The sequence below is a fragment of the Panthera leo genome, chromosome C1 (assembly GCF_018350215.1).
Source record: "Panthera leo isolate Ple1 chromosome C1, P.leo_Ple1_pat1.1, whole genome shotgun sequence".
Taxonomy (NCBI): Eukaryota; Metazoa; Chordata; class Mammalia; order Carnivora; family Felidae; genus Panthera; species Panthera leo.
In genome coordinates, this window is record NC_056686.1 from 6342335 (window position 1) to 6365602 (window position 23268).

Consider the following 23268-nt stretch of genomic DNA (forward strand, 5'->3'; position numbering starts at 1 on the left):
CTCACATCATCCACCGTGCCCCACACGCTAACTCAGCTGGGAACCGTTTTCTTTTTTGCAGCAAGCAGCTTCCTAAATGTCTGCTCCATTCTAGAAGCTAATGTGAAGGTCTTTATGAGCCATGTGCCCAGGACCTGCTGTATCGTCTTTAACCCTGGATTCCTCTTACACTGGCCGCTTCTGTAAGGAGACCGCGCCCCTGACAAGTAGCTTTCTGTAGGGCAGCCCGGGGCTTCTAGTCCCTAAGGGGATGACTGCCTCTTGCTGATTTTCATAGAGAAAACTTTTTCTTTAAAAAAAAAAAAAAGGAAACAAAAAAAAAGCATTTTGGACCTAGTTCTGTCGACGACTCTTTCTTTCCCATTGTCTTCCTGTGACAGATTTTGCTTTTAAGAATAAACTAGGAATCAACAGGGCACCTGGGTGGCTGAGTCGTCCAACTCTTGATTTCGGCTCGGGTTATGATCTCACGGTCCGGGAGTTCAAGCCCCATGCCAGGCTCTCTCCCTCTTTCTCTGCCCCTCCCACGCACTCTCTCTCTCAAAATAAATAAACTTAAAAAAAAAAAAAAAGGAATCAACAGTATGATGAGGCTTTGGCTTTAATCCAGAACCGTTTTCCAGGTTCAGAAGATCGTTTCGGTTTTGCCGAGTTCTGACGGAGCCCAGGGGAAGAACAGGTGTGGGGTAAAGTGGCACTTTCCCTCCGCAAGCCTCCTGTAGTGATGCTGACACCCGCCGCCTTCGCCAGGGATTTCTGTGACTTAACAGAGAAACTGTTTCCTGAAACGCGAGGAAATTGTTCCTGGAAGAGCCGTGAATATAGAGAGAGACACAGACGCTTATTTGAAATCCTTTTCTCTTAAATGTAAATCGTCATTCCCGTGATGCATGTGTCACTTCCCCCAACCAACGCCCCAAACCTTCCCCTTCAGGTTGGAGTTCGTATTTGGATCATTCACGGACTCCCTGGTCACCTTTCCTATAAAAAACTAAAGCAGGGAGTGAATAAACTGGCTCCCTCCCCGTCTCAGTGTTCACAAGGGCAGACCGGAGGGGCAGTGGGCATCCACGGGGATTCTCTGCAACGGCCTCTTCCTGTCCCTGTCCTAGCTCTTGCGTTGGACGAGGGAACCTGTATTTTAAGTGACCGGTGAAGGGAGGGTCTGGGTTCCGGCCTGTGCTTGAAATTCAGACACAATCTGCATCAAGGGTTGGCAACCCATACAGACGTTCTGGGGGGCCCCAGGGAGACCGGCCGCCCGGCGCCGTTGTGTTGGGCTCACGTGGTCACCGGGAAACCTCCCGGGGAAACCTTCGACCTGCTTAAAGGGAACTGGCTCTTTCACTGACGAGCAAAGCTCTCTGCGAAAAAAAGCTGGGCTCTCCCGGAAATCTCAATGCCCCCCGACAAACCAAAAATCCGCTTCACGACATCTAAGTGGGGGACGCATCTCTGACACCCCCTGCCATTTTATTTAGGATGAGTGCACGGTATCCACATCTCACTGTGCTCTCCTCCCCACAGGCGTGGGCCCCTCGAACTGTAAACAGTGCTGTGTGCGGTCCCGGGGCCGATGACCGCTGGAGCGCGGGGCGACCTGAAAGTGACCTCGTGCCACCGGCTGCCCTGAATCTCACGGCCGACCCTCCTGCAGACGAGTACCCCTCCGAGCGAGCGCAGCAGGACACGGGCGGGCGGGCGTGGGTGGGGATGAGCCCCGGAGGCTCTAGGAGGTAGAAGGAGCTGAGTTTGCTGGCTGCCCTCCCCACCGGGCGTCAAGAGCTTGAAAAGCAGAAGGTTAATAGTTCCGCAGCCATCCGGCCGCACGCCCTGCAGCGGGGACTCCCGGAACCACCTGTCCCCAGGTAGGCAGCACCTGTGCACGGAACCGGGCAGGGAACAGCTCAGGTGACTGGAAGTTCATCTGGGGTGTGTCTGGATCCCTGAGATTCGCCGGTCTTGGAGGGCGCAGGAGGCTTGGGAGGGCCAGCTGGGCTCTGGGCGGAAGGCTGGGAAGGGCAGCAGCGGCAGCAGACAGAGAAGAGCCGGGTTCGGACGGCGTGGGTGCAGAGGACGAACATGATGCAGTTGGCACCGCCCTGAAATGTGTTCCCGATCCCCTGTCAGGGAGAAAAGAGGCCTGAGTGCCGCGGCTGGAGGGGGGTCTTAAACCCACACGCAAGGGGGCTGGGAGGTGCTGCGGACCCCAGAGCCCTGTCCTCCACCCCCCGAGGCGGGTCTGGAGCGCAGGCCCGGCCCAGACCTGTATCCCCAGGTCTTCTGGGTTGGGAAGGACAGGATCGGTCAACTCAGCCGGGGCTGCTCCTAGGCCACGGGGGAGAGCACCTTCATGCCCCTGGGCTGCACGACAACCTCACCGCCCTTCCACCTTCTCTCACCAAGGCTAGCCCTGTCTCGGGCGGCGGGGGGGAGGCACCGTGCATCCGAGATCCCTGCCAGCCCCGGGCTGGCTGGTGCGCTGGGATGCACCTGCTCTGCGGCTGGAGGAGGGGCGGGGGGGGGGGGGGGGGGCGGCGAGCGGCACGGGACCCAGCGCCAGAGCAGTCAGGACCCAGGACCGGGGAGGGCAGGCCTGCGTACGTGCAGGACGACCAGCACTGGCGACTGCACCGCCGGGGAGCCACAGAGGGTCAGGACGAATCGCACGGTGCTCCAGACCCGGAGGCAAATGAAGATGAGCGGAATGAGGACCAGCTTCTTGTCGGCCGCCGAGGCGTGGCGCTGAAGCCTGTGCTCCTCGGAGAGGATGGGCCGGTACTCCGAGAGCGCCTCGTGCTGTGTTGGGGGGACACAGAGAACAGGCGTGAGCCAGGCTCAAAAGACATCAGAATCCGGACGTTCTGTCCACTGCCACTGCCAGAGGCAGCCTGGTCCAAGCACCATCACCGCCTCTCCGGGTACTTGCGGCTCCCCCTCCCCGTCTCCCTCCATCACCCTCCCCACCCCCCCCTCCTCCCAGCGCAGTCTTGTTCTTGGCACAGCACGGTTCCTTGAACACCTAAGTCAGGTTCAGCCGGTCCGCCACTTAAAGGTCTCCCCGCTTCATACGTTCCTGACAAGGCCTAGCTCTGACCTAGCTTTCCCCTGGTTCCCTCCAGCCACTCAGGCCTCCTGGTTATTCCCCAAACTTATACCAGGCACACCCTGGCCGCAGGGCCTCTGCACTAGCTGTTTCCTCCATCCCCCCACCCACCCTCTTCAAGTGTTTGCTCAATGTCGCCCCCTGGAGGAGGTCTATCCTGACAACGGCTTTTAAAGTGCAAAGGCATTTCCCGGGTTGTGCTGTCCCCACAGTCAGCTCTTTATTTTCGCCTGTTTTTTCGTAGCTCTTGCCATCTTCCTTCCTAGATGCCATTCATCCTTGTTTATCAGGCCTGTTGCTGATGATGGTCCTGTCCTCCCCTCCAGATTGCAAGCCCACCCAGGCTGCAAAGGCCTGCGAAGGAGGGGGCTCCACACAAAGCGGGGGGAGAAAGGAAAGGTGAGCGGGCACAGGCTTTTGGCTTCCCGATTCCTGGGAACACCCTTCAGTGAGAGGACGGGGAGGCTCCATTTCCAGATTGCAGCTGAACTTCTAAAAAGAGATGAAGCTCCTCATAACAAAGATGTGTTTTTGAGCCTGGCCCTGTGTCCGGGACCCTGAAAGCCCAGGGGAGGGGAGAAGCCACACGTCCTGGCACCTCTGAGCACCCAAGCTGCGGCACCTCACCTGCTCGGGGCACCTGCTTCCTCCCTTCCTCCCCTGGGGCGACAGCAGCAGCCCTCTAGAACCCAGGGAGCCTGGGGGAGCAGGGTGGCCCTTCCAGAACCCAGGCAGCCTGGGGGGTAGGGGAGTAGCGGGGGCCCTTCCAGGACCCGGGGAGCCTGGAGGAGCAGGGTGGCTGTCCTCTCCCTTGCAAAGCTTCCTAGCTGGAGGCAGAGAACAGCCCATACACCTCCCCGCTGGCTAGTCTTCCCGTTTTCTGGAAACACTTGCAGAATTGTAAGAGAGAACCCCTTCTCCTGTGGGGTGCTCGAAGGCACCGCACCAGGTCTCCCACCAGGGTGGGTCGGGGGCGGGGGGAGGTCAAGGAAGAAGACAGACACACAGAAGGGCAGCTCCACAGGGGCGGCCTGGGTGGCTTCATCAGGGAGCCCAGAACCTTCCCAGGGTAAAAAGGAGCCAAGAAGGGAGTCCCGGGCAGCCAGGACACCAGCGAGGAGACAGATTTCAGACCAGTCGGTCGGCAGCCCCAGCGACGCCAGAAGAGGCTGTTAGGGAGGTGGGCGGCAGTGACATTTCTGCGTAAAAAGACAGCCCGAAGTCTAGACTCCGAAGTCGCCGGTGGGAGCCGCGGGGAGCCCCCTCCGAGCTGGGAAACGGCTGGGAAACGGCTGCCGAGTCACAGGACGCCGGGAGACCGGACCGGGGACACGCTCCCTGCAGGTCCAGCCCGACAGAGGGGCGAAAAGAAGGCCCCGCCCCCGGCGGCCGCAGCAGCCCCGGCCCGAGCTAGGACGCCCCGCTCGGCTCCGCGAACCGGTGGCGCTCGGTCCCCGTCGCCGTCCCCGTGCGGCCCCACCGCCACCCGCCCCGCAGCGCCTCCGCCGGCAGGACGCCCGTACTGCACGCCCGCAGAGCCGGCAGGACCAGGAACCATTTGGCCACTTCGTGGGAGGAACAGCTTTCTTGCCTGAATTTCCGGCCAGCGCAGCTCGTGCTCTCTGAGCTCCCGAGACCCCGAAGAGCCCCCCATTTATGACACGCTTTTAACGACCACAGCTAACGCGGTGAGGCGTCTGTGTCGCCGGTTACGAAATTCCACGCCCTCCTCTTCCAGGGGCGTCCAAGTTCGCCCGCTCCCCGAGCAGTTCAACGCTCTTGGAGGTGGAGCAACCCCGGCGGCCTGCCAGGAGGGGGCAGCAGAGGCCTATGCGCCGAACACAGGCGGGGGCGCTCGCCTCCGCCTCCCGGACTCCACGCACCGTGGCTCTGGCCTCAGGGTCTGCGCGAGTCTGGGGAGCCCCTCGGCCTCTGCCAGTCTCCGTTTCCTCATCCACAACGGAGGAGTGACAGGACCCGCTCCTGCCAGGGCCGCGTGATTAGCCAACCATTCGGCCCACGATGCACCATCCCGGCTTGTCCCCGAGGTGGCCGAGCCCAGCACCGGGCTGCCGGGCACAGTGGCCACAGGGAGGTCCGGGCTGGGGGGCTGGGGGGGCCGCAGGTACCTACCGCCCTGTTTATGTGCTTCCTGATGAGGAGGTAAAGCACCGGCAGCGTGACGTAGGCCAGCATCTCCCACAGCTTCCCCGTCAGCAACATCCACAGGACGCGGTCCTCTGCGTCCAAGTCGATCCAGCACCAGCCGACTGACACGTCCGAGGCATCATAGCCGATCTTCTTCAGAACGACAGCTGCCACGGTGATGGCCAGTGGGACCCCCCAGCTGAGGAACAAGGGACAAAGGGGACGCTGCGAGGTCAGGCCCCGCTCCCGGCAAAGCCGGCAGGGGCGAAGCGAGCGGACGCTCCGCGGACAGATCGGTGCTCTCCAAACCCTGCACCTCACAGCAGAGAGGCGGGCAGGAATCCTCGAATCCCCCACCCCGGCCCCGCTCCTCCCAAGCCCTGCCAGGCCCACCCGAATGTCACGGAGCTCGGGTAATAGGACACAGGAATGTCCCGGCTTCCTGCCTGGATAGACACCACCCCCACCTCCCTCGGAGGCCGGCTTCTGATTCAGAATTGCTGGGCTCCTTGCAGATGGGCACGAGAACGCTGCGGTGTGGGGAGGGCAGCTCCTTCCTGCCCCCAAGGGGCCTGCATGGCAGCACACAGACACCGGCCCATGTGCCCATGGCTCGCCCACACACCCCATAAACAGCCAGGCCCCCCTTGGTCCCTTGCACACACGGGCAGCTTGGGTTGCCCGAGCAGAGGGTTCCAGGGCCCCGTGCACCTGCAGCCGTTTCTAGAAGGGGAAACAAGGGCTTTGGGTGGACACATGTCTATGGCCCAGAGGCCTCCTTGCTCCAAGAGAAGGGGGTATCCCTGGAAAAGGGGGCCCCCTAAAGCATAAAACCTGGGGCAGGGACCCCCTCTCACAGAAGCACGGGGCTGACATTTTGGGAGCTCACCCTGATGGCAACACAGCAGGATGAAGGCCAGGCCCCAGGGTGCTTCCTGGTGTCCCCGCACTAGTCTGCTGGCAAAACATTTGAAACGGGCCAGGGGGACACCCAGAAGCTTCATGGTGGCACGAGGGGTGGTTAGGAGCCTGGGCTGTGACGCCACAGGCTAGGTCCAAGTTGGCCCTGCCCCCACTCGGCCTCAACACATCAGTGTCTTTCCCCACCAAGTGGGGTTGAGAACCGGGCCTGGGACCGAGTAGGTCATTATGAGATCGCCAGTAAAGATTGGCGTGTGCCTGGCACACAGGACTGGGTAAGTGTGTCAGAGTATCTGACCGCTGTCCTGGGTCATGACTGACGGCCCAGGATTCCGGCCTATGGTGCAGGTGCCAGGAATGTGGGAGGCCCACGCAGTTTCTGCCCCCTGGAATAGTACACACGGGCCCGTGTCCCAGGTCAGTCACTGAAGGACAAGCACTACGTAAACAGGACACGGTCTTCAGTAAAATGCTTAGTTCAGAAATCGGTTATATATACATATATATGTATATACGAAGTTACATAGGTATATATGAAGTTTATTTATTTTGAGAGAGAGAGAGAGAGAGAGAGTGAGTGCAGAGGAAGGACAGAGAGAGGGGGCAGAGGATCCGAAGCAGGCTCCAGGCTCTGAGCTGTCAGCACAGAGCCTGACATGGGACTCAACCCCATGAACCTCGAGATCATGACCTGAGCTGAAGTTGGACACTTAACCCACTGAGCCACCCAGGTGCCCCGGAAATCGGTTATATTTTGAGAGCAACAGCAGCTCTTTTTAATTTTATTTATCTTTTTATTTATTTACTATTATAAGTAATCTCTCCACTCAATGTGGGGCTCGAACTCACGACCCCGAGGTCAGGAGCTGCATGCTCTTCTGGCTGAGCCAGCCAGCAGCGGCTCTTTTTGAGAGAAAGTTGTGGAATAATGATGAGACCGAGGCTGTGCATTAGTCTTGCCAAACTGAGAAGTTCTGGGGTCAATCAGAGTCTCTAAATGCTGCGGGGGCTAGGGTGGAACAGAAGGGAGGAAGCCAACTCCCGGACCTGGGAAGGACTCGGCGTGGGGCACTTTCAGAACAGAGGTGCCTGTTCAACCTGCTCCTGTCCCCACCCTGGCCTCTGGGGGGGCCCAGACAGGAGCAGGAGGATAGCGTCACTGTACCTCTGCACCCCGGCCTCTGCTCGCCCAACGGCGGGAGGGGAGGCGGGACGCAGCCTGTCTTTCTTGAGGTCACCAAGGCACAGAAGGGCCAAAAACCCCCACAGAAATTAAAGGGTTATGAGAAAGGTACCAAGTTAGCCCCGGGAGTCTGTCCATTTTAAATGCCTGTTCTGTCAGTTAGTCATCTGTTTAGCTGATATATATTAGCGTCAAACTGTTGTGTCGTAATAAAGGGTTACCCTACAAAACCAAAGCTCATGCCATCCTGGGGCCCGGGACAACATATGTCACAGCTATGAGCTCCATGAGGGCAGGTGCAGGGCTCTTTCCAGCATCTAGAACAGCTCCCGGCACCTGGTAGGGGCCAAACAAGGACCTGCTGAATGAATGAATGAATGAATGAATGAATGGAGTTTGAGCCAAGTGACTGAGACAGCTTTCCCCAATTTACTCCTTAACTATTCATTGCAAGGACATCATTGTCATTGAAAAGGAAATAAGAGGCTTTATAAAGTACTAAACTGCAATCCTGAAGTTATTTGTGTTTCGACCACTTTATGGTTTACGGGGTTCCTCCTAGCGGAGGGGTGCCCCCAGGCTGGAAGGAAGGGAGAGCACAGAGCAGGAAGAAGGAACCGCTCAGTCAGCAGGGACTCCTCCTCTGTCAGCATCCTGACGGCGCTCACAGGAGACCTGGGCCCCACACGGAGACGGACCCTGCTCTGTGACTTGTCATAGGAAAGCTACGAAGTGATGGGTTTGTATATCCTGTGTATCCTGGGTTGCACCTGGAGCTAAGTTTGTGTTGGGAAAGGGCCAGAGAGAAGACCAAACAGGTAGAGGGCTTTCAAGGGTTGAGAACGTGGGTTGATCGGGGCGCCAGGGTGGCTCAGTTGGTGAATCAGGTCATGATCTCACGGTCGGTGGGTTGGAGTTCTGCTGTCAGCGTGGAGCCCGCTTTGGATCTTCTGTCTCCCCCTCTCTCTGCCCCTCCCTTACATGCACGCTTTCTCTCTCTCTCTCGAAAATAAATAAACATTATAAAAAATACATCCTAGGAACGTGGGTTGATCAATCAGAGTCACTATTTGAACATAAGCACAGACGGGCAGAAGCTGTTTGGGGAGGTATTTAAGGGGGAGCCGGGAAGAAGAGGTAACGTGAGGGAAGGGTGGGAATAGAGTGGGAGGGAGGGAGAGCCCAGTAACCCACAAAGCAGGTTCTGCCCGACTTGTAATTTATGGGTATGGGCTGGCGTGCTGGCGATGTTTAACAACCGGCTCTCCGCAAAGAGTGTATTTGTGTGTGTGTGTGTGTGTGTGTGTGTGTATGTGTGGTAGGAATGTATGTACATATACGTGTCTCATTAATGTAACTGACACCAAACGTGTGAAGCACACGATCTGTAAGTAATATAGACGACACAGTCCTCCTTGTTGTGACTTCTAAAGAGCCAACTGAGTCTCACAAAACGCGTTAGTTGGTCTGTGCCGACACCCTGTGGTTGCAGTTGCCAAATGAAAGTAGTCCCATGATGTGAAGTTGGTTGTGTTTTCATTTCCCTTCCCGAATAAGATGAACGTAAAAAGGGAAACCTAAGAGACAAGACCAGTGCGGGAACGCCTCTTCTCACCCTCTTAAATACCCGGCTTCCTGCCTGCCCCAGCGGGGTTACTATCTCTGCTGAAGTCCTCACAAGGAACACTTCGTAAGTGTAATCTTCACTAACATCTTCTCCGTTCCCGTAAGTCTAGATCCAGCAAACTATGGCCCGAGGTCTGTTTTTTTTTAAATAAAGTTTTATTGCAGGACAGCCTCATTTACACTCGCTCGTGTACATGTGTATGGCTGCTCTCAGGCCACAGAGAGAGCAGGAGTTGGAGAGGTGCGACTGAGATAAGGTGGAAAAGACCTACTAGCTGGTTCTTCACAGGGAAAGGCTGCTGACCTCTGCTCTTCGCAATCGACAAAACAATAAACCAGCCCCTGATCTGGAGGGGCTGCCATTTTCCACGGTGTAAACATCCCCACTGTGGCTAATTTCAAGCCGCCAATACGTGGTAGGAAACAGATGTGCAGCACGCCCAACAGTATTCCCCCTGCACAGAGACAATAGCTGTAAATCACCTCAAGTGTACGGATAAGAGTAAAATCATTAAGATGTAATTCTTGGCAATTTTGGTTACTCTTTTTAAAGTAACTTACTCTAAGTTTACATACTTTACTTTTTGCTAATGGCTGTATTTAACAATCAGCTCATAAAATGCCCTAAAATTTAACGACTGGGGTCTCGCCGGCTGGCTCAGGACAACCACTGGACAGAGGATAAAAATGGATAAGAAGCTGCAAGACGCTCTGTGTTCTTAACCTGTAGAGTGAGAAGACAGTCAGTATTTTGGGCAACCTCGGATAAGCCGAACCATTCTCTGGCCAGGTGACCAGCCCGAGTTGTAGGCGCCATGAATCCGGAAGGCATTCCACAAAGACATGCGCGACATGATCCCTGCTTTCCAGAAGGGTGTACTGGCAGGTACCATGCCACAGTTTTTTCTTCTCCCTCCCCCCAAAGAAGCCATCAACCAAAACATTAACAAAATCAGGACAAGTAAAATATAGCTGAATAGCAGCACGTGAAAAAGACCAAGGGCTGTAGTTGATTATGACCTAAAAACTCATGTGGTCAGAGGGATCACCCTGGTGCTCAGATGGGGCAGATCAGAACCGCCGGGGAACTCTCCCGCCTCCGTGTGGACACTTGAGACCCGCATTCTAAATCTGAGATGGTTAAGCCAGGCATGTCAGGAGATGCTGGGCCTTGGGCCATCCTCAGATGTTTAAAGACCCCTGATGAGGTCCGGCTAGGACCTGACCTAGGAGATGGGGTCAGGAGGCTGGAGGAAAGGGCAAGGCGTCTTGCTCGATCCCCAAACTGAGGGCTGGACTGACCCACATGCAGGGGAGGCTATGAAAGGTGTCTGGAGAGGGACAGGATTAAAGCAGGTGACTGATAAGGCCCTTTGTCTCCAAACCTGTGACTCTGAGAAGCAGGGCTGGGGGCACGTAGATGGAGGGAGCCCGAAGACCACACGCTGAGCAGAGTCCCTCACTTGGAGGGGTAACCTAGAGGTTCTTCGAGAGGTGCCCACACCCCCTCACTCGTGTTCACCTGGAAACCAAGGCCAGACTCCGAGTCGGACTCATTCTCCCTCGGAGGCTGTTAAGGGCTGAGTTGCGTCCCCCTCAAAATTCATATGTTGACGTCCTAACCCCAGTAGCTCAGGATGTGACCGTAGTTGGAGATGGGGGTCTTTAGAGAGGTGATTAAGTTAGAATGGTCTGTAAGGTGGGCCCTAATCCAGCACGACTGCTGTCCTTAGAAGAGACTGAGATACAGACAGACACACACACACACACACACACACACACACACACACACAGAACGCAAAGCAGGCTCCAGGCTCTGAGATGTCAGCACAGAGCCCGACGCGGGGCTCGAACTCGCGAACACCGAGATCGTGCCCTGAGTCGAAGTCGGAGGCTTAACTGACTGAGCCACCCAGGCGCCCCAGAGAGGCTTTCTACAAACTCTGCAGGAGAGACACGTGCCAGCTCCTGGGGACCCCACCACATCCGGTCGGACAGAGCTGGTGGGGGGCCCTCGGTAAGCTTAGGGGAGGGGTGAACAGACAAAAAGCCATTCAGATCTACCAAGAGCTTAGCTCCTCCTTGGAACTTGGCATCCTCTTGCTTTTCAGTCTCCTCCCGAGGAGCAGAACCGGGGGCACCACAGGATGAGCTGGGTGGTGAGTAAGCCATCCCTAACACCTGCATTCCCTGGCATGTGTCAGATGACCGTGAGCGGGGGTGGCCCGTCCCCAGGACAGTGATGCTCTGGGTTTCCCTTGGGAGTCCCCAGCTCTGCCCACATGGGGATCTTCTGTTAAATGGTCTCTGAAACCTCTCCCACTGGAGTCATGGGGGGGGGGGGGGGGGACACCTGCAGGGGCAGGGACAGTTCCACTTTAGCACACAGATGGGGAGAACCTTCCACCCGCCGCCTGAAAGGTCTGCTCAGTCATCTGCCCCCACCCCAAACCTCACTCTTCCCACAGATCTTTCTGCAAGGGGGTTGGCCCCTGCTGGGAAAGAAACAGGAGCCTTTCCCAGTGCCTGGTCTACGTGCCGTGTGGCCCACGGAAGGCCTTGACTGTTAACTCAAAAACTGCCTTGAGAACAAAACTATCGGGCAACAATGTGCCGATTTAGAAAGCACTTGGTGGCAGGACAGAGCCAGGCCCGGAGGGAGGCGCAGCTGCAAGGAGCCGGGCCTGGTGAAAGGAGTCACAAGGCCCGTGGCCGCCTAGAGGTTTCTTCCCGGGAACAATGGGCACTTATTGCTGAGTGTGGGGCAGAGGGGTGGGTCGTGGGAGAAGCGCAGGGAGCCGGCCACTGCCCAGGCCACCATGAGGTCGCTCCGCAGCTCTGGCCGCAGAAGGGAGTGGGGTGTCTGTCCAAAGGGACTCTGAAGCACACACACCTGGGCACACCTCTGCAGCCCCGGGGCCGGTGGGCATCAGGGAGCCACGCTGCCACGCTCGGAGCCACTCTCCTGGCCGTCCGGGTCCTGGCTGACTGGACGCCGGGGAAGGACGGGCAGAGTCTGACCTTGCCCGGGCAGGAAGGTCAAGGGCAGCCTCTGGTGCTGCGCCCAGTATCCCGTGAACACGAAACGCTGTGCAGAGACCTCACGAGGCAGCAGTGCCCTCTGAAGACTTTTTAGGGGGAACAGGTAAAGCCAGCCCAATTCTTGTTATTTTGGGGAGCACTGGCCGACACGGGGTGCTGTTCATGCAGCTGCTACCTGCGCCCCTCACTCAGACACACCTGCCTGGGGCCTCGTCACTGGGCCCCACGGTGAGCTAGCTTCCCACCAGAGAGCTCAGAGGATCTTCCCCTTTGTGGCCCCTGTTTCCCCTTTTGTCTACATTAGAACTTCCCGCTCCCCACAGCATGGGCCTTTTTATTTTTATTTTTAAGTTTATTTATTCATTTTGAGCTCGAGCCAGGGAAGGGTAGAGAGAGGGGGAGAGAAAGAATCCCAAGCACAGACCCTGAAGTGGGGCTCCGAGCCACGAACCCTGAGATCGTAACCTAAGCCGAAATCAAGCTTAACCCACTGAGCCACCCAGGCGCCCCTCCCCTCACGGCAGGGATCTCGATGGTGAACTTGCGGTGGGGGCCGTAGACTCTTCCTCCAGAACCCCCAAGCAACCTCTGGAGTGGGCGGGCCCACGTGCCCCCATCCTCTCCCACCTCAGTGACGCCAGAAGAAACCCTAAGACTGCTTGAGGTGGCCAGGACCCTTCCTTCTGACTTGGTGAAATGAGGCGCCCCTCCCCGCCCCACCCCTCCACCCCTCCCCCCTTCCTCCAGTGGTCACAGGACACACAGGGACAGCTGGCACAGTGGCGCCTGGGCACACAGGTGCAGGGGACAGTTCACTGACCCTGAAGGAGACCACCACCCCGTGCGGGGGGACCGGAGCGGACAACTGCTTTCGGAAGGCAGGGCGTGAGTGATCCCCAGGGGGACCGGGATGGTTTCTGGCCAACCTGGCTTATCTGACCAGAAGAGAACTGCCCCCCCCCCCCCCTCACCACAGCTCTAGGCCCTTCTAAGAGGTGCAAATCGTAAAGGGTCCCCGATGCATGTCCCGGTGAATGTAAAACATGGGGTGACTGTGTCAGGCTGCCTCAGCAGCTAAGATACAGCAGGGAGGGACTTCTTACTACAGGGATTTCCCTTTCATGCTGCCTATTCTCACACAACCTTAAAAAGGCAACCAAAAACAGGAAATTCACTTCAGAACACTGTCAGGTTCAATGTATGCTAAACGAGCGAGGGGGTTAAGTTTGAGGAGTGACAGATCTTTATCGCAACGAGATATTTACTCATCACAAAGGGGAAAACAGTAACTGCAGTGCAAAACTGACAGGCAACACCTTAATCAGGCGATCAAAGTTAATATCACCCGATGGCGGGGGGAATCAAAGTCACCCGGGGAAGGGGGCAATGAGAAGACGGTGCTTCTGTGAGATTCCAGCCAAAGGACAGGACCTGAAACCACTCTTGGGGAAGCAGCTGCCAGCCCAGCAGAGGGACTTTCTGCAAAACAGACCTGTACTCTTCAGGGGCGCCTGGGCGGCTCGGTAGGTTGAGCGTCTGACTTCGGCTCGGGTCATGATCTCCTAGTTTGTGGGTTCGAGCCCCGCTTCGGGATCTGTGCTGACAGCCCAGAGCCTGAAGCCTGCTTCGGATTCTGTGTCTCCCTCTCTCTCTCTGCCCCTCCCCTGCTTGCACCCCCCCCCAAAAAATAAAATAAACATTAAAAAAATTAAAACAAAACAAAAAACCCAGACCTGTAACTCTTCAAAAAAGTCAGTGTTGTGAAACACTAGGAAAGACGGGAGAACTGTTGCAGATTGAAAGAGAGTAAAGAGACCCGACAACTAAACCAAACACAAGCCCAGGTTTCCCTCTGCTGTCGGGGACATTCGCAGAAGACAAAGTCTCTGTGATGTCCACTGTCAGAGAGCATTGTTCCGTGCTGTACTGTTTTCCTGCTTTTGGAAGGTTTATGTGGTTACTTAAGAGACCCTTCCTTTCTTTTGGAAACATACACTAAAGGATTTAGGGGTTCTGGGGACATCAGTTTACAACTTACTCTTTTTTTTTTTTTTTTAATATTTATTTTTGAGAGGCAGAGTGTGCAGGGGGTGGGGGCAGAGAGAGAGGGAGACAGAGGATCTGAAGCAAGCTCTGCTGATAGCAGAGCCTGATGTGGGGCTTGATCTTACAGACTGTGAGATCATAACCTGAGCCCAAGTTGGCTGCTCAACCGACTAGAGCCACCCAGGCGCCCCAAGTCTCCAGCTTACTCTTAAATGGCCCCAGAAAAATAACTGCAGAGGACAAAGCAAACACGATAAAATGTTAACAATGGTGGAAATCTGGAACGTCAAAAATAAATTGTCTCATGACACCTCAATTTTTAAAATTATCGTCAGGCCAAGAGACAAGATGGGATCATAAACAGAGGACGGACCCTCTAGCCCCGAGCCTCCCATTCAAGGTTCTGTGACCTGGGGCAAGTCTCACCAGCTGTGACAGGAGGGTGACCATCCTGCCTGGCCCCTGGGTCACTGGCTAAGGAATGGAACTGCATTTTGCAAGACGTCAGGAGCCAGATGCAGGCTTGTGATGAGATACCGTGTCCATGAGGATAAAGTGTAAGCAGCCCTCCTCCAAAGCGGGGAAAAAAAAGTCTTTCTGTAAAGGCAACCTGGTCAGTTATTACGATGGGGTCTTGGGGGCACTGCAGGCTCTTGCTGGGAAGTGGTGTATGGGCAGGATTCTATCCCGCCTCCTGCTTTACATGGTTGCCTTCAGTTTTATAGATGGATTTTTTCATTTAGTGTTATATCATGCCGTTCAAAAAACACGACTTAAAGAGTTCGCAGCCAGTATCTAAAGGCTGTGTAACATTTCCAGCAGGACGCAATTTGTCATCTACTGTTCCCTGATTTTTTGGACATTCAAGTTGCTTCCAAATTCTCACACAAACTCCCCTGTATATACAGCTTTGAATGTATTTTGAATGATCTCTTTATTATTTTTTTTTTAATTTTTTTTTTAACGTTTATTTATTTTTGGGACAGAGAGAGACAGAGCATGAACGGGGGAGGGGCAGAGAGAGAGGGAGACACAGAATCGGAAGCAGGCTCCAGGCTCCGAGCCATCGGCCCAGAGCCTGATGCGGGGCTCGAACTCACGGGCCGCGAGATCGTGACCTGAGCTGAAGTCGGACGCTTAACCGACTGAGCCACCCAGGCGCCCCGAATGATCTCTTTAAAGATATATAGGATCCTATAAATAGGATCAGTGGATCAAGGAGTACTTTCTATGTGGATAATTCCAGTCTACAGTGCCAGTAATAATGTAGGAAAATACCTGTTTTCCTGGCATTTATTGTGTTAGTATTCTACTTCACTATTTTTTTCTAATTCAATAACAAAATGGTACCTCACTGTTAAATAATTTGCATTATTTTGAGTATGAATGGAGTAAACTTTTCCCCACATGTTTATGAACTGTTTTGACTCCGTGTCTGGATGTGTCCTCTGTCCACTCATCAGGATATCTGCTGGTTTTTTGAAAAAATCATTTCAGGGGCGCCGGACTGGCTTAGGGGGCTGAGCGTGTGACTCTTGATCTCGGGGGTCATGAGTTCAAGACCCACGCCGGGTACAGAGATTACTTAAAAATAAAATCTTTTACAAAATCATTTCATAAAAACTACAATAGACATGATCAACTGGAGGTCTGAAGAAGATTGATTTTCAGCAGTCTGAAATGGTGAAAAAGTGGATGACCGTGCAGCCTCTGTCTGAAGATGAGATTTCTCCTGCCAACAGGTCTTTAACAGTTATACGCTATTACTCCCAGGAGTGGCGCTGGAGAGGCCTTAGCAAGGTCATTAGCAAGACAGGCTGGGAGGATCTCAGTCAATAAATGAACCTGTTAGACAGGTTTTCTACCAATCCTCTTAGACCAGCCAGGAGCTAAGCACTAAGCTTCTGAAAGGGAACCCCAAAGAATAACTTGTCATTCTCCCTTCCTAGCTTGGATATAGATAATTTTCTCCTTCTCCTTTTTGTAATTTTCTTTTAAGAAGTAGATGGATCACATTCAGTGGGCAAGATGAACAATTCCCTTCTTTTCTGTGGCCAGCAAAAGGGGCTTTCTTAGGAGGCCTTTCCTAAGCATCACAGAAAACACCCCTAGGACTGAGCTGAAGGAACTCCCAACTCGGGTTCATCAGGAAATGTATCTTCTATAGGATCTGTACTAGGTTCTCTTTATCCCTTAAAAAACACATTGTAATATATATATATATATATATATATATATATATATATATATTTTTTTTTTTTTTTTTTTTTTTTTTTTGTAAGAGGGGGAAAAAAAGAGAAGAGATTCTTGGCAAAGAAAGCCAGTCGGAGGCTCGATTTCTCAAGTACATGTGAACTCTAGTCTACATGCCAGCCACACCCAGCCAGACTGCTAAGGACTGGGTCTCTGGCCTGGACACAGAGCTCAGGGGGGTGCTGCAAGGGGAGGAAAGGCAGCCCCTGTGAGTCCCTGCAGCATCTGAGGTCCTGTCTCACTCCTTGCCAAGCTTTTGACATGAACAGCTGAGAAGCAGGCCATTTAGTTTCCCAGGGACCAGCTGGCCTTCATCCAGCAGTTCTGAGACCTAGAGGTCAAGTGACTCCTGCAGACTTGTGATCTCACTGTTGTGACACCCAGGTGACCTGTCTCTACCAAACTGCTGAGTGTCCTCAGTCCCATGGAAAGCACTCAAGTATTTAACAGAGATGTCCTATAATTAGGGCAGCACTAGGTGCACTCACTTTTTTTTAATGTTTAGTTATTTACTTTGAGAGAGAGAGAGAAGGGGGATGGGGCAGAGAGAGGGAGAGAGAAAATCCCAAGCAGGCTCAACCTATCAGCACAGAGCCCGATGAAGGGCTGGAGCCTATGAACTGTTGAGATCATGACCTGAGCTAAAATCAAGAGTCAGATGCTCAGCTGACTGGGGCAGCCAGGCGCCCCAGTATTTGGTGCTCTTATCTGGGAGAGGAAAAAGGGCAAACAAGCCCTATAAGATTCCGGCCTTGGGTGCAGCACGGGACACCATCAGATGTCAGAATCTTGAAATTACACCAGGAAGGCGTAGGTGAGGGTGACCTAATGAGACGCTTCAATGCCAGGGCAGGGCACCGCCTGGGCTTCCTCTACTCCCATACACTCCAGGCAGCTGGGGGCCCTCTTCCAGACCAGTTTCTGCCACTGACCTCACCCTCAGAGATGCCGAACCCTACAAAGTCAAGATGGTCTGGGTCTAGAGACGAGCAAAGACAAAATAATGAAGATGGTCCTTTGCAAATCTTACAGCTGAGACACTGCAGGTAGCAGGGGGCAGCTAGCCTGGGAGTGGCTGAATGCATCACACCTCCTGTGGCACGGGGTGGGGGCTGGGAGCAGCCGCCCTCTCCAGCCTGGAGCCCAACCTAACTCATCTCTCTGCCTGGGAACGAGGCGCTTTTCCCCAAGGGCAGCAGAGATGGCCAGAACTTAGGGAAGGCATAAGGTGTCTTCCAAGTTACGAGGGCCGAGCTCTGGCCCCACCCCCACCCCCGCCCTCCAAGGGGCTGCGCTGAGGCACCCAACTCGCTGGGAGGCTCGGGCCACGGCAGGCAGGAAGGGGCGCCCTCGGCGCTGACGCTCAGGACAGGTCCAACCTCTCCACCCGCATCGTCCCGCTGGCCCCGGGGCTGCCCCCTAACATGAGCAGACACGATCTGCCGGGCCCCCCGCCAGGGGTCCGACCGGGACGCGGGCGCCACAAGGGCGCGAGGGCCCCAGAGGCAGCAGGCAGGGCCCAGGCGGGGGGGTCGGGAACTCGAGCGAAGCGGCGCCGTTGTCACCCACCTGACCACGTGGAAGGCCCAGAGCAGGCGGCCGGTCCGAGGCTCGCGCGCCGAGCGGACGATGCTCAGGTACAGGTAGAGGGCGATGGCCACGGTCCAGAAGAAGGAGCTGGTGTTGGCGAAGGTGGAGAGCGCGCCCTGCAGCACGCAGTCCCACGAGGGGCCCGCGAAGTCCTGCAGCACCCCGTAGAAGTAGGAGGCGGCCGAGAGCAGGTCGGCCAGCGACAGGAAGAGCAGCAGGCGCCGTGCCCGGCTGCGCAGGTCGGGCCACAGGGCGTGCGTGGCCACCAGCAGGCCCGAGCCGAGCGCGGAGAGCGCGCACGACAGCAGCACCACGGCGCGCTCCGACGGCACCAGCTCGGTGGGCGGCGCGGGCGGCGGCATGGCCCGGCGGGCAGGGGGCCGGGGCCGCGGCGCCGCGGGGACAGAGGCCGGGCCGCGCGTGCGGCCGCCGCCGCCGCCGTCTGGGCACCGACGCGCCCACAGCTCGCGCCCCGACCCCTCCCGGTCCCTCCGGGTCAGCGGCCCCGGCCCCGCCCCTTCGCACCACCCCCGCGCCCTCCACGCTCCGCCCCGTGGCCCGCAGGTCCCGTTCCCGCCCCGCCCAGGTCCCAGCATCTCGCCCCGCCCTCACGCCCCGCCCCCGCGCCCTCACGCCCCGCCCCGTGGCCCCCAAGCGCCGTCCGAGACCCAGCGCCCGGACCCCGAGCCACGCCCCCACGCCCTCTAGGCTCCACCCCGTGGCTCCCGGGTCCCCTGCCGCGTCCCCGCGCCCCGCCCGGGCACCCTCCTCCCCGCCCCCTACGCCAGGGCTACCCCTGCTCCAGCCAGATGGCTAGGACACCCTGTCCTGGACGGGGAAGGACTGGCATTTCTAGGGCTACTATTACCTTCCTTCCTTGCAGCCAGCTTGTGTGCGGAGTGTGTGGTGGGTGGCGGAGGGAGGCATTCTTTCCACTAGTAACAGAAACAACGGTGGAGGACGAGCCTCATTCCTCATACAGTGGGCACCCGGAGCGTTCGCAGGGCAGGGATGGTTGCTTTGGGCAAGGGGTGTTTTCATTTTTTCTGGCAATGAGCACGCGATTTTTTAAAGTTAAGATTACTAGGGTTTGGTTTGGTTTTTTCATGAAACACTAATTCCTGATTTGCTGGTTTTACTTTTTGGAACATTTTGTATTTTTAAAAATTGAGATACCAATTACCTGCCATCAAATTGGCCCTTTGAAGCGTACCGTCCCGTAGTTTACGGTATATTCACAAGTCTGTGCAACCATCATTATCTAATTCCACATTTCATCACCTCAAAATGTAACTGTTAGCAGTCGTTGCCGACCTCTCCCTCCCCTCCGCTCCAGGCGATCACTAACCTACTTTCTGTGTCTATGGATTTGCTTGTTCTGGGCATTCACATAGATGCAATCAGATAGTAAGTTGTCTTTGGGGACTGGTTTCTTCCACGTGGCATGTTTTCAAGGTTCATCCACATTGCAGCATGTTATCAATTATGTTGATAGCCCACTTTCCAGCTACTTTGAATAATGCTGTTACAAACATCTGCCGCACAGGTTTTTGGGTGGACACATGTTCTCAATTCTTTGGGGTATGTACCTAGGAAGACAACTGCTGGTCATATGGTTACTCTGTGTCCAACTTTTTGAGGGACTGCCAGACTGTTATTCAAAGTGGCTACAGCTTTTTATATTCCTACAGCAATGCAGGAGGGTTCCAACGTCTCTCCACTTTCCTGACACTTTTTATTATGTCTTTTTGATTCTAGCTCTCCTAGTGGTATCTCGTCGTGGCTTTGCTTTGCATTTCTCTAGTAAATAGCGATGTGGCTCTTCGTGTGCTGGTTGATTCTTTGCATATCCTTGTTGGAGAAATGACTATTCAATTCCCTTGGCTATCCTTTTGGGCACTGAGGGGTTGGAGTTCTTTATATTTCTAGATCTTAGACTCTAACCAGATATATGACTTCACAAAAATTTCCTCCCCTTCTGTGTGTTGTCTTTTCACTTTGATAGTTTACTTTTGCAGCACAAAAGTTTTTATTTTGACAATGTCCAATTTCCCCCTTTGATTGCTGTGTTTTTGGTGTTGTATCCAAGTGCCTGCTGCCTAATCCCTGCTCATGAAGATTCACACCTGTATTTCCTTCCTTCCCAGCACAACAGAATATTTTGGTTACTGTAGCTTTGTAGTAAGTTTCGAAATGGGGAAGTGTGAGTCCTCCAACGTTGTTTTTTCTTTTTTAATATTATTTTGGCTGTTTGGGGCCCCCTGCAATGCCATATCAATTTGAGAAGCAATTTTTTCATTGCTACAAAAAAAAAAAGTCAGCTGGGATTTTTATAGGGATTCCTTTGAATCTGTATATAAATTGGGGGGATAACGCCATCTTTTTAATGTTTATTTTTTATTTTTCAGAGAGAGTGCAAGCAGGGCAGGGTCAGAGGTGGGGGTGGGGGTGGGAAGGGGCCCCAGAGGGGGCTCTGCACTGACAGCAGGGAGCCTGATGTGGGGCTTGAACTCACAAACCAAACCATGAGATCACGACCTGAGCTGAAGTTGGACGCTCAACTGGCTGAGCCACCCAGGTGCCCCTGGATAATGCTCTTTTAATATTAAATCCTCTTATCCATGTACATGGGATGTCTTTCCATTTATTTAGAGTGCCCTTAATTTCCTTCCATGAAGTTTTTATAGTTTTCGGTATACACTAGATTTGCTTTTACATTTGATTCATAAAAGGTAAAGATTATCATAGGCATAGACCTTTTTGTATCTAACTTTTAAAAACACCGTATTCTGAAATACGCACACTGAAAACTAAAATGCAAAGTACAATCGAATAATTATACAACAAATACCCACCCAGAGCAAGAAATAGAACATTTCCAGCACACCAGAAACCTCCCCCCAAACCTTTTTTTCCCCTTCGCTCATTTCCTTGCTTTTTACAAAACCACTCATGTATGCATCCCTAAACAAAATGGTATATACAGCTTGCCTGTCTTGAACTTTGTGTCAATGGAATCACACCCTATCTTCCCTTTGTGTCTTCTATTTTTTGCTCTGTGTTATTTTTGTGAGACTCACCACATTCTTCTCACACAAAGCTGCTGTTCGTTTTCATCACTGTATAGTATTTCATCGTATGACCAATATATTTACCCATTCTACTGCTCTTCCAGGTCTGGGCTATTCCTAGCAAGGCTGGAATGAGCATACGTTCTTTCTTTAATCAGAAAAAAATTTACTAAAAACAATTCTCCGAAGCTTGAGCAAACATCTTCAGGGACTTTGCTCCGCAGAGCTGGTTTCCTTCTGAGTCACTTCAGAAGGCCCTGACCTCCTCCTGAGAGGACCCCAGATAATGAACAGCCCCCGGCAGAGGTTGCTGTCAATGAAGCCTCTCAGCTTTTTACTGAGATGAATAGTTTTAAGCTTGGATTGTGCAAGCAGCCCTGGACTTTGGCATGAGGCTGGGCAAGAAAGAGCCCAGAATGGACTGCCCCCACCCCCACCCCACCCCCCAACCCGCCAAGATCAGAGTCATTTAATCCCTTGGGTATTTGGGGGAGGAAGACAGACGGGACAGGTCTGGCAAGCTGCTGCTCTAGACTGACTACGTCTTTCCTGCTTTACTGAGATGACAGCCCTTTGCCCACCATCCCAGGAGAGCATCTGGCCATTCTGCAGGCAAGTCTGATCAGGTGATGGCTTGGTTTTCTTTGCACCGGGGAACAACGTTCAAAGAACATTCAGACTTCCCACTATAGGGAAAAGGGGGGAAAGTCACACAACGATATAGCTTCAAATCACTTCAAATTAAGCTTACGGAGTATTTTCCACAATCTGAGCTCCCTGACGTTGCCCCGTGGGTCCGGGCATTGAGCAGGAAGGAAGATGCACGGGTGCCAGGTGGCTGGGTGGTTTTAAGCCACTTAGTGTGTTCTCCACCAAAAGGAACCAGCGACTCCTGGCCCCATGCCTCTCAGTAGAGCTCCTGGGCTCTCTGCTTCTCCTATCCCAGGGGTGCTGGGCCCCCAGAGAGGCCTGACCCGGAGAGCAGGAGACCCAGAGAAGCTTCAGGCTCCAGGCTGCCATCGACGGTTCCTACCCCATGGGGAATGGGATGTCCCATTGGCCACATTTTCCATTCCTGGTCTCCCAGCCCTGCCTCCCGCTCCTCCTCCTTGGGCGAACTGGTAAGAAACTCAGATGGAGTCTTCTTTTGACCCCAAGTCGCCACTCCAGAGTCTGCGCCAGGCAAGCTGGCCATTGTCTGCTGCTCCATCTACAAGCAATATTATTTGTCGCATGGCGACAGCCTTCCCTGCACAACTGCCTGACTGCAGGTTGAGGGGTCAAGAAGCCCAGAGGCCCCGTAACCACAGCCAGTAGCCCCAAGGGCAGACTGGCTTTGACTTGCTTCTCCTCTGTCTTCCCACCCCAGCCACGGCACAAGATCCTTCTCCTTGGACAGCTGCCAGAGGGGTGACAGGGGACACCTGGGTGGCTCAGTCGATTAAGCATCCGACTTTGGCTCAGGTCATAATCTTGCGGTCCATGAATTCGAGCCCCGCGTCAGGGTCTGTGCTGACAGCTCGGAGCCTGGAGCCTGCTTCGGATTCTGTGTTTCCCTCTCTCTCTCTCTCTCTCTCTCTCTCTCTCTCTGCCCCTCCCTCGCTTACGCATGTGCTCGCTCTCTCAAAAAAAAAAAAAAAAAAAAAAAGAAACAAACAAACAAAAACCATTAAAAGGGGTGACAAGCTGCTGTTTCGAAATCAGAGGAGCCCTACACGATATTCTGAGCTTTCACACCAACCCGAATAACAAGCCACGTATGTGACCTGAAAACTAGAACAGAAGGGGGACTATTCCTTACGTTGCTGGTAGAAATGCGGGCTGGCCACCTTTCTCATTTCCCTGTGTGGAAGTGAACATGGTCTTGAGCCTTCCCTACCCGGGTACCACAGTGAGCGACGGCCCTGGAGTAGGAACCCGGCCCATACGGCCCCGCTCCGTACTCCCCCACAGCCAGCTCCCCCAGAGGAGGTGGTGCAACCCTTGGCATGCTCCCGCGACCGTTGGGCAGTTGAAAGACGGGGACAAGGCTGACCAGCCACGGCCTCTTCCCTCTTCAAGGGGCACCACCTAGTGGGTGTATGTTCCTACAGAAGCCCTTGTGTCTCCATGGAACGTGTTCATTTTTTTTTTCAATGTTTTATTTATTTTTGAGAGATAGAGTGTGCAAGCAGGGGAGGGGCAGAGAGAGAGAAAGAGACACAGAATCCGAAGCAGGCTGCAAGCTCCAGGCTCCGAGCTGTCAGCACAGAGCCCGACAGGGGGCTCGAACCCACGAACGG

The 23268-nt window shown here is 54.4% G+C and overlaps 1 protein-coding gene across 1 annotated transcript; it reads right to left on the bottom strand.

Moving 5' to 3' along the window:
• Nucleotides 1-539: 539 nt before the first annotated feature.
• Nucleotides 540-18277, bottom strand: GPR157 (G protein-coupled receptor 157). The gene is made up of 4 exons (XM_042952082.1): nt 17895-18277; nt 5240-5453; nt 2605-2799; nt 540-2123 (listed from the first exon to the last, which is right to left on the bottom strand). Exons 1-4 carry the CDS (start codon nt 18275-18277, stop codon nt 1908-1910), a joined length of 1008 nt encoding a protein of 335 aa, XP_042808016.1. The 3' UTR covers nt 540-1907.
• Between the last annotated feature and the right edge of the window lie 4991 nt (nt 18278-23268).

Bases quoted from the DNA above. Each gene is read 5' to 3' on its own strand.
- GPR157 (XM_042952082.1), bottom strand. From the start codon at position 18,277: ATGCCGCCGCCCGCGCCGCCCACCGAGCTGGTGCCGTCGGAGCGCGCC. The intron at 5,454-17,894 runs GTGGGTGACAAC...CTTGTTCCTCAG, and splicing joins TGGGCCTTCCACGTGGTCAG to CTGGGGGGTCCCACTGGCCA. The intron at 2,800-5,239 runs GTAGGTACCTGC...CCCCCAACACAG, and splicing joins GGAAGCACATAAACAGGGCG to CACGAGGCGCTCTCGGAGTA.